This window comes from Thermobia domestica, chromosome 1 (genome assembly GCF_964235325.1).
Source record: "Thermobia domestica chromosome 1, izTheDome1.hap1.1, whole genome shotgun sequence".
NCBI lineage: Eukaryota > Metazoa > Arthropoda > Insecta > Zygentoma > Lepismatidae > Thermobia > Thermobia domestica.
Genome location: NC_137454.1, coordinates 172,311,510 through 172,323,056, shown reverse-complemented (window position 1 = coordinate 172,323,056; position 11,547 = coordinate 172,311,510). Strand labels below are relative to the sequence as shown.

The window sequence follows — 11,547 nt, the reverse complement described above, 5'->3', positions numbered from 1 at the left end:
TTATTTGGAAAAGATTCGAAACTGGATTGGAGGGTTATTTAACGTATTTTTTATATTCAAGTAATATCTTGTATAATTAATCTACTGAAATTTTCCAAAACAATAACGTGTGCTAGTAATATTCACTTGAAAACAATTTCAATAAATAATTTCTTCGTTTTATCTTTTTATTTTTGTGGAGTCAAATCAGTTATTTTTGCAATATTAGTCATTGCTAAATTATGGAAAAATTGTAATAAAATGTCATGACACCAATAGTTGTCAAGTGAAGCATTTTTACTGTACTATTAATAACGTATAATTCCAATGTAAATTTTTTCTAAAAATATTGATTAAGTTTGTTTTCAATTACTTTTTGTTAGAATTGTACAGGGATCAATGAACCAACAAACAAAAGCAACGGTCTTTGAAACTCTAATAGAGTATCCACAATTTGTGGGATATAAATATTTTTTTCTTTGCTTGTTAACACGTCTTGTGTGTTACATTCATTCAACATACAATCTATTCTAAGGGATCGTTCATGCACAAGAAGAAATATGATTGTTCTCCTCGTATATGTAATGGTATACTAAAACAGTAGAAGGAAAGTTTTCGTTAAAGTTTCATTTGTGTGTTTTAAATATCTCTTTTGATAAGTACTTTTTTGTTGCTATATAATTGCCTTTCCATTTTTTATGCCACTATACAGGAATGTTCGTGGCTGTAAATATTTTTTTCATGAAAATGTCTTTGTACAATAAGTTCACAAACACTATCTTTGTACCTTCACAATTGCATTTTATCCTCACAACTTCTCGTACACAATTATTCACAAAATATACAAAACTAGCACTTGTGTTGATTCTTTTTTCTATTTAATTTCTTCCATACATTTTATTTAAAACACCCATGTCTTTAGTAAATTTCAAGTCCCAGCTGAAGACGATATGTATACTTTTGAGTTGTGTGATACAACAAGAAATTCTTAAAAGTAATTTCTTTTTAAGAAAAATAAATGGTTCTATTTTAAAATGTTTTTTTTTAGAATGATATTAAGAGGAGGTGTACATATATATAAATATATACATGTGTATAATGTCTTCTATCTTGACAATTTTTGGAAAATTTCACATTACTGCACGTATTAGGAATGAATATACTTCCTTATATATATATAAATCTCCGTTAGATACAGTTACGTAATTTGGAATCCAGAATGTGGGTACAGTGATTGATTTTGTCCCTATATGATCACAGAAGGATGGATTCATGTGTTTTGAAAAGTCTTTCTTGCCTTCAAAATTTTATCTCATTATCTACAACTATTTTAATTCATTCCTCAAGTACAAGCATGTGAAATCTTAATAATAATAACAGTTTTTTGGTATTCCATAGTAAAAGTAATCTAATACACAATAACTCTTTGAAAGCACCATTTCAAATAATTAACAAACGAGATTACGTAAAAAGTCAAACAAAAATAATTCTAAATAAGTAAGATCTACGAACCAGTGCTGTCTTTTTTCTTTTTACATATAAACTGGGAAGGTAACAGTGTTAAACGTACTTTTCTTCTTACTTGTATATGTAAGTAATATATAGATATATGAAGGACATCACACAATCACAAATTGACGTTCTACGTATCAAGATGCAGCACGTTTCAAATCCTTACCCAGTTTTTTTTACAAGTCTTTTTATTTGTTAAATCCTCTTTCTCCAATTTTTGTTAGTTAGACTAGTTTCGAAGAGTTTTATTGAATGAGTGGTTTACAATACATTGTTTGTTGACACAAGATGATGCGGAAATAAAATATCGGTAAACGCGAAAGAATAATTCACGATTTTTCCCTCTTATTTACATAAGAGTTCTGATTTACTTGTGGAGGAAATTCATCACTATAATACACAATATTTTTTCCTTTCTCTTCGTATGAAGTTTTTTGTTATCTTTTTTTTACATAACTATATCCATTAGCACTTTCTTCCTTGCACCTGCACATAATACCTTGCACTTGAAAAACACTCGCGAATTTACCTACATTATTTCTTTTTTAAGTTATTTCTTCTAAAGCCAAAATAATGATAAAGTGCCATTGTATATACATGTTTTTCATTCTTTTGTTTAACATCTTTCTAATGATGTTCTGTACAGTTCATTTGTTTCTCTTAGAGAGAAGAAAAGAGAAAGTGATAGAGGAGTATATACGACAGTTTTGGTCGAGCAACGTATTACATAATATCAACTCGAGGAGCTTCGATCAAAAGTCTTCCTTGTTATCTTTGGTTTATCCCGCACATATGTGACAGTTAAAAATAAAATTGTTGATAGTCTTGGGACTAAATATATTCCCTGTGTTACTTCGTAGAGGTAACTAAAGGACTACCATATGGTTGAGAGTTGCAAGTAGGCAAAGCAAAAGGGTTCATTGTTGCAAACGGTGACGATACCAAACTCCCAACTCCTGTAACAAAAAGAAGAAAGTAAAATTAGTGTTCGAAGTGAATATACTGTGTATTGTACAAAAATCTGAATACATATCCTAAATATGTTTTATATAAATAAAGCTATATGAATACGCCTATTAATATGGAAGAGTAAGTGCTAATAAAAAGTAGTAGTGTAGTTTCCACTGTGTTTACGTTCAATTTACGAACTAACCATCCTACTCAAATAGCTTGCCTACCTTCACTTCGCTCCCTCGATAAATCAAAGCACGAAGAACAAAAATACAATGACACTATACCTAATAGCTGCACTAGAGGACTTTAAAAATTTCTGTAAGAAATAATTTAAAGACGCTAGAAACACACGAAGTAGTGTCTAAAACTAATCAACATATAAAGATAAAAAATTAATAGGTGGAAATAATCAAAGCTTTCACCAGTTCCTTCCACCAATCTTCACGACAACCTCTCAGTGGTATAGATGGGTATTATGGGTAACATACGACAATTTTCATGAGAGAAATCAAATTTTGAGAGATTGTTTTAAAGTGAATATCGTTATGTGTAATAGATTAGCATTGGTAGGATGTAGTCAGCAACAAACTTTATATGCCGTGTCCCCTAGGCCCACTTCTGTTGATCTGAAGTACTGACTACATGGTAGGCGTTCTTGACTGCTTCGCAGAAAAGTAGCACTCAAATTGCAACTGTGGTTTTGGATACCACCTTAAATTATAAGTTCAGAACTCATAAAGTCCTAATACCTAAAAAGAATTTTAAACCCCAAACGAACAAACAACACAAATTAAAAAATGAAGAACATGAATAGAAAAATAATATATGTGACTTTTTGTTTTCTAGATTTGCATTATTCTCCACTGAAACTACGTATGTATTATGCTAACATCCAAAATATAAATTATATAAATGCAATTAGAGAATACGAATTATATTCTGCTTTTTTTCTTAATCACGGCGAAGTTCATGGAACACTTTACTTAAAATAATGAAAGACCAGCAGGGATGGTTAAAAACCTCTCGAAGATTGCCAGTTTCGTAGTTAGGTTTTTTTGTTTGGTAAGAAGACAATAGTGACATTTATCAACCATTACCTCTTAATAATACTGAAGTCCGGTAGTAACAAATAGTATTGAAAAAACAGCCATTAGCCTACTCATTACACAGAAAATGATCAACCTTACACTAAAGTTACACAGAGCTATCAATTTACGTTTTTCATTTATATACAATTTTGCATTAATTAAAAGAAAGACTTCTTGCAAATAGTTTCCCCTAAAGTAACTAAAATGTATGCCGTTTTTTTTTTTATCTACTCTTTGTAATTGCAAGGGTTCTATTTTCTGTTGAATGGCGCGATCAATAGCTAAAACAAGACAATCTAATTGAAAGACCTATTCAACATTTGTTTATGTTCAACGAAGTGGATAAACAAGCATGGGTGGTTTATAGGTATGATGAGGAGTTACAATGTACTATAACCCTAGCCCCATGGTTGTGGTTAAAATTTATGAAAACTTCCTACTTAAAAGAGCATATGTATTCTTTCATAATTGTATACAAAGACATTTTTGGGTTCTATGTTACTTTATTATACATCTTCCTTTTACCTCCCTGGTATTATCTTTAACAAAGGAAAAAAAAGAATAATTCAACATTTCTTTTTCTTGCTCGTAAATACTCCTTAATTTGCATGTGTAATGCGAAAAAAAAATCACCGGTAAAATAGCATTGAATGTCACAGGAGCGAATACAAGAAACAACAGACTCCAAATAGGAAAGTTCCCTATTTCTTTTGTCCTGCCTTGGTGGAAATGCATTATATATGTGTTGGATTTTGTTCTGTGTGTATGTATTAGTCTGTCTCTCTCTCTCTCTGCGTGTGTGTGTGTGTACCAAGAGTTAAATCACTTCGCCATCTTCTTTTATATCCACAAGTATGTTTCTTGATACTTAAAAAGATACGAGGAAACAAAGACAGGATGGGAAGATTGTTGGCCTTAATTATGTACCAGAAAGTGTGTGTGTAACGTAGATCAAACGTTCATCTTCTACATTTTCTTTCTTGTACTCATGCGTATGAAATGTTAATTACGGCGGTTAACAGTTTAGCGTTGGATGTAATGAAAATGTTCAGGGCGTAACAAAATGAGAAGATATCATCTCTCTCTCTCTTTACTTAAGGGAAGAATTTCTAATCTGTTAGCATTACAAAAGAATGATAAAAAGAAAGAAGGGGAGGATGTTCTGTGAAAGGTAACAAACATGAAAACGATGTGAGTCTGCATTAAAAAAAAAAAAAAGAAAAAGAAAAAGATTACAGACGAGAACATATACGGATTTAAGTATTTCAAAATTACGATGAATTAAGCAAATAATATATCCCATTAATTTTAGATCTTATCATCAGTGTGATATTTGATGTCAAATAAATATTGTGAAGTTTTATCTTTTTTCTTTCAGCTGGTTAATCGTAAGTTCTACATTGTATGTAACTGTATTCTTTCTTCCACCTGGCCAATTGTCCATTTTTTGTTATTTGTTGAAGTTTAGTGTTCCTTTTCAGACTAAGACTATATGAAATGTGAATCTATAGTTTAAAGTGGAATCCAAACTAATATAGTGTGTTCAACGCGGTCCCACTGGGAATCAAACGTGAGACCCCATGCGCTAGCCAATAGACTAGCGATAAAGGCTAATCGCCTGTATAATGTGTAACTGCATTCTTTCTTTCACCAGATTAATCCTCTATTTCCTCACGTTCTATATTGTGTAATTGTATCCTTTCGCCTGATTAATTATCTATTTCCTGAAGTTCTATATTTGTAATTGTATCCTTTTGCCTGGTTAATTATCTGTTACCTCAAGTTAAATATTACGCAACTGTCTCCTATCTCCTGGTTAGTATTCTATTTCCTCATCCAACATTTCCCTCAAAACTTTGTTTGGCACACGTTTAACTTAAGTGGCATTACAGTTTTTTAAATACATACAATTAGTTGACTTTACTGAACTCCGCAATGTTTCTTCAATTAAAATAAATAAATGAATCGCATTAAATTATGTTTTACTTTTCTACATTGGGTAACATGGCTTTTGCCGTTAAAAATCTATCTCCCCACGTACGCAGATTAAACTCTATGTTGTAATAACAATACAGCCGCATGTCGACATTTTTGTTTATTTTTTTTTAAACTGAGCCCCACAAATAATGGTAAAATCATTCTGCCAACAAGTGTAAATTAATGTAATATGTACACTGAAAATTATGTTAGCAGCAAAAAAAAGGTCAAGAGAAAGGAACAAAAGTTCAATTTAAGTAAGGTGAGAAAGCTTAAGTATAGATTGAAGACAGTGAGAAATGATTATGCTTATAAAATTCCAGGTGTACACAATGAATCACCCGTTTTCATAAATGTTTAACTTCAAAATTAGTTCTCTATTCATAGCAATCTCTCATACTGGGTGGATAATTTTATCCTAAACGTTTGAAGTATCTCGTATCTCGTATGTAACTGTGCAACGTGGTATAGGTTTAATTTATTTTTAATTAGCGTTCCCTTTTGTAATATCTATAAATCGTAGCTGTGTCATTAGTATACATGCTTTTAGCGTCCCGTGATTCAGACTCCACATTAAGTTGTAGATCCATATCTCGTATAACCACGGTGCTGATAGAACGTTAAACTCTTAAACAATCCGCTAACCAATACATGTCTATTATTTTGTTCAGTACTGTAATTGACTTTGGTGCATGTTATTATGGATTATACTTGTATTTAAGAGATATATCCGCTGATCACTTCCTCATTGTTTTCTTTAGTCAATACGGAACACTCTTTCAGTAGCCTGTGCCCTCTAGCTGAATTCTCATCTCTCTCCAGTAGCGCGCGAAGGTGGGATGGAACTAGCATGGGTACTGCTACCACCCATACATGAACTATCATTTACCTTTAGTTGTCAGAGTGATATTTTAAAATTATCTCGTGTTTAGGAATGTATATAACATTCGGCCAGATTGGAACAAGATGCCTGAACAGGAACACTAGTGGTTGAGATTCTCGGTGAATTAACGAGGTAATGGCTATACTCTCTGGAAATTACTATTCAAAGTATCACAGGAGGGAGCATTACTTGAAAACATCAAGATGGTTTGAGTTTACTTTAAGAAACTAGAGTAACACATCAACATGGTTTGATGTATAAGTCTAGTGAAATTAATATTAGCAAAAAGTTTATTTTTATGCGTAATCGCTGGAATCCGAGTAGTGTAATGATAAACTTAAAATCCTGTTTTTAAAAATGAGTAATTTCATAAGTTATTTTAATTTATTTCTTAGATCCAAAAACAGCAAATTTCATTTCATAAAGATCATTAAGCCTTTCGAAAAACGTTTTCCTACACTCTCTTTTGAATCAGTTTATTCAATGTTCAAATACAGCTAAATTTCTTTTTAGCGGTGCTCTGAAACTCATCTTCTAGCGATAGATTCATCTCGTTCCATTAAAATTTTGAACCATTTTTTAAAGGACAAAATAGCTATTCACTCCAATATGCTATACCCTAAAGCGAACAATTCTTTGTTTCCATTCTCAAAGAATTGCTTGCTTACTAGAGAATAAAATAGTTCGTAGATTTAAATGATTAATAATTTCTTATATATATATAGAACAAACTTTTGATTTCTGACACCGAAACAAGCAAAAAAGTTCCCTGGAACTTTGGTCAGTGAGGGATAGTTTCGACGATATAAGGTGCCGAAAGCGTCGGAAAAATGAACTTCCAGTGCTGTAATTCGAAAACAACGCAACGTAGAGAGTGCGGTTTAGAACATGACACTCTCAGTCATACCTGCTCGATTGAAAAATGTATGCTTCAAACCTCAGCAAGATATGTGTGAGGGATTCTACAAAGGAACGTAGAGATTATTTGCCAGATTATATCGAATCTTTCGTCGAAACTCTCTCTCACTGACCAAAGTTCCAGAGGACATTTTGGATTGTTTCGGTGTCTGGAATCTGCTCCCGAAGTTTGTTCAAATAATTTCTTACCACCCAATATATATATATATATTGAAATGCGAAGGTGCTTAGTAACCAAATAACAACGACAGTTTAATAAATTGGTTTAGCAAAGAAGTTCGAACTTTAATCTTTCTCTTTCGTCCCTCTCGTATTGTGGAAAAGATCGTCGTCACACAAATACACAGATTCAAATCCTCAACAGCAAATAATAAAGTATACTTGTGAATACGTAGACGTAAGGAGATTTATCAAACTTTACGCAATGATGCGCGTTTCCAACGCAGAGAAATATTGAACGCATAGTGGAGATGTTGTTTATTCTTGTGGAATTTATCAGATATATAATATAATTTGCCGTGTTTACAAATTCTTCAAGGAAGGAACTCGAAATCACTAATTACGTGATTTAATTTAAGTTAAATTCATTTACTAACAACGTTTCTCATCTGTTGGTAGTATGTAGTAACTAAGACGGAAAGTCATTTATGTTTAATCACATACTGTTGCGAAGTTTTTAAAGGTTCACATACTATAAAAGTTTTATTATAGTATGTGAAAACAAATGATAGACCATTAAAGTAAGAATATTTCAAACTGATCCAACTGCTAAAGCATCATTTTACACTGGTGCGAATAACAATGAAGCTTAAAAAGAATTTTGGGAGATCATCAGTCACGAGAGTGGAGAACCGGACCCAGTGCCTGTCAATTACAGGACGAGAATGTTGACCTATAGCTTTGGTGACAAAAACTAAACTGAACCCCGCATACAGCTTTTCAGCTAGGACCTCGTGTGGTGAACACATCGATTTCCACTGCTGCTTTCTAGACCGGAATTACCTGATAATTCAATCAGACTCTAATTGTCTTATGATTGAAGGTGAACATCGAAAATCTGAACTCCTACCGGAATCGAACTAGGGGTTATATACGAAAGATGCGCGCGCTAAGCATTTACTTGTGTTTTCATTTCCTCGCTTTATTGATTCTTTTTTACTGAAAATCATCGCTATTTCTTTCTCCCTATTACCTCCTTAATTGTCCCCACGACGCTGAGTAGACGCCACAATGCTAGACCAGGCCCATCACTACTTGATTTAGCTGATGTTACGAAAACCGGTATTCCAGTACGGTTGGCGTTCAAATAATATGCTAGGTTTCTTTTCTTCTTTACTATTTTCAAATTGTACCAAATTTTGCTAATTTCACCCTTAGATTTTTTGTTCCACTTTGTTATTTCTTCTCCGTTCTTCTCAATTCCCACATTTCGAACGCTACAAGTTATGTATCAGTCATCATTCTTTCTCAATGTGGACACTTTTGCACACAAAAGATTTTATGAGTCTATTCCGTTAATACGTATTTATTCTTCTTTTCCCATTCGTATGTTTTGTTTTGTTTCCTGTTAACTTTCAGATCTCTGAAAATTGATAACGTCAAAGTGTATTTGAGAACTTACGGTGGCCTGCATTTAACAATAGCATGTGTAGGAATTATTTTTGATAATTTAACTATAATGTGTTTATTGTCAAAGTTTTATTATATAACGAAAATATATTGCTTTCATTAAGAAGATTAAAAAAAAATGGAATCATCCTGAATTAACGTTGCAGACCTGTCAACAATAGAACTGTTCTGATGTCATAAAAGTAGTATCTAAGCCAATTATTTTACCTGTCTGTGTGTATGTGATTGAATAAGGGTCAAAGGCATTACTACAGCCTATTATGTATAATGCGTTCACTACTTACGTACATTCATAAAGTAAATTATCACGTGATTTCTTACATTGTTCTTTCTTTCCTTTTCTTTTTTAATAAATGGAATTCCTCTTACAATCTTTCTAGAGCCTCATCAATCATTAAGTGAACTTCAACTGCATTCCAATCTTTCAGTGATTTAAAAATCTTGTCTGGTTTTTGTTTTACCTTTTATACGTATCATTTTGTTGCAAATACAGGGTAATTGTAAAATAATATCGGATTCCGAACGTCAATATTTCGTGTCAACAGAGCATGTTCATTGGGTCCGCAATGGTTCCATGGTAGAGTGCTCACCTCCGGTGCGCGGCATCTCTAGTTCGATCTCAGTTCGAAGTGGTGGACAAATACCGTGCTCGTAGGTTTTCTCGGGGTTCTCTTGTTTCTTCTAACTTTCTTCATTGCACCATTTTCTGTGGGCCCGCATAGTCTAGTCGCTAACGCTCCCTCCTTCGGTGAGAGCGGTCCCTGATTCAATTCCCGGTGGGTGGGGGGGACTCGGTCGAAAAACTGCAAAATGCTTTTGCAGACCAGCAACCCTGAATGAGGTTTTCCTGATTTTTCGTCATTCGCACCAGGTAAATGCCGGAGTGGTACCTAAATTACAGGTCCCGGGCCGCTTCCTTCCTTCCCTTTCCCCGGACATTGTGTTCGGCGAGGGATGTCATCCCTTAAAACGTGACGGGCTACGTTGCCATAGATGCTGAAAGTCCAGAAATGTCAATCCTAACTCCTAATCCACCATGGCAGACGAAATACTTGTAAACGCTGCCTGGTTGACGCAACTAACGTTTCCCGCTTTCCACGTACTGAGTTGAAGGAGTTCTAACTAATAGTTGAAACCTTCAGTTGTTGGGCAGGGGACTCTCGGGATAGCTTTTCTACTCTCATTTTCCCCAGGATACTTTGCGGTCAGTGACGTCACGTGGAGGTATCTCGGTATTTTTCAAAATAAGTGAAATTCTGCATAAACAATAACACTACTGTTTTAAGATGGGGAAAAGTTATTTTACTTGTGCAGTAGCTCATTCTAATAACATAGGAAGCAATACAAATGAAATAATGTTCCATCGATTCCCTAAAAATTATGAACTTCGAAGAAGATTGATTTCCCGCTGTAAGCGAAAGAACACTTTTAATGTGGATAACCACGAATATGTTCTGCTCACTTTTCACCAGAGGATTATCAAATAGTTTTAAAAAAACGAGCTTCTAATTTTCCTGCAAAAGTAGTGTTTAAAATCTGACACTTTTCCTTCATTATTGATACCAAACTGGCATGGGAAAAAATAAACTAGACACTAGTCAAGTTGAAAAACAGGTGTGTAACAACAATATTTAATTTTACTTTTATGACATTTGTTTCTGAGGACCTGAAGCTTAAGGAGTTTATCTACGTAAAGCGAAGTGGAAGGGGGTACCAACGAGAATATAAATGTGTACTCTCATATATTCTTTAGTTTAAATGATATTCGTAAGTTTTGTTAAGTATCTGAAGCATTATTCTAGCAAAGTGCACTTTGAGCAGAACATTCATAGGAACCTATTACGAACCGAACCTAACCTAACTTTACCTAATCTAATCTTGTTTAACCGAACCGTACCTGTTGCGTACAAATCACATTGATTTTATTCCTTCTTGAATGTCACATCGTGTGACAAAATCATTTGTTCTGATCAAAGTGCACTCTTACCATATTCTTATAATGGAAGGGCTGACCGAGAGTGGGGGCTAAGCCACAAAAACTAAATTCCGATAAATCGAAGGGCAAAATGTAGGACAAATAACTGCAAATTTTCCCATGTGAAGCTGGTTCTTTTATGTATGCATACCCCTCTATAGATATATAAGTATATACCACTCTGTGCAACTTATAACCTGTAATACATAATGTAAAATATGTTGTATTGAGTAATAAACAAATATTAGTAATGTAAAGGAAATATTTTGCAGTCACGATTTCTGATAATTTGGTTAATACACACTAAATACAATGGGTTAGGTTAGATTTCTAACCTGACCTAACTAGGTCAAATTAGGTTAGGTCAGATTCGGTTATATTAGGTTAGGGTAGATTAGATGTCTAACATAACCTATCCTAACACAATCTAACCTAATTTGTTATTACATACCTGGAATCTCTGAAATTTTAAATAGTGTTTGCTTTATGTATTTTACTACCTGAAATGTTCTTATTGAGAGGATTGGTTTATGGAAAGTATTTGAACTCCTTCCATCCTTAGAATTCACGTTTCAATGAAAGTGCAACGACAAAAATCCATAATGCCACCCCTTTCCCGCGCCCAAAGAGGA

At 33.6% G+C, this 11,547-nt stretch overlaps 1 protein-coding gene across 4 annotated transcripts in view; it reads right to left on the bottom strand.

Annotated features, from left to right (window-relative positions):
* Window positions 1-591: 591 nt before the first annotated feature.
* kn (EBF transcription factor knot) overlaps window positions 592-11,547 on the bottom strand; it is a 464,407-nt gene continuing 453,451 nt past the window's right edge. For all 4 annotated transcript variants that reach the window (XM_081766742.1, XM_081766732.1, XM_081766749.1 and 1 more), the window contains one exon: window positions 592-2,447. In XM_081766742.1, the coding sequence (XP_081622868.1) occupies window positions 2,446-2,447 (2 nt within the window). In that variant the 3' untranslated portion in view covers window positions 592-2,445. The remainder of the gene's footprint in view (window positions 2,448-11,547) is intronic.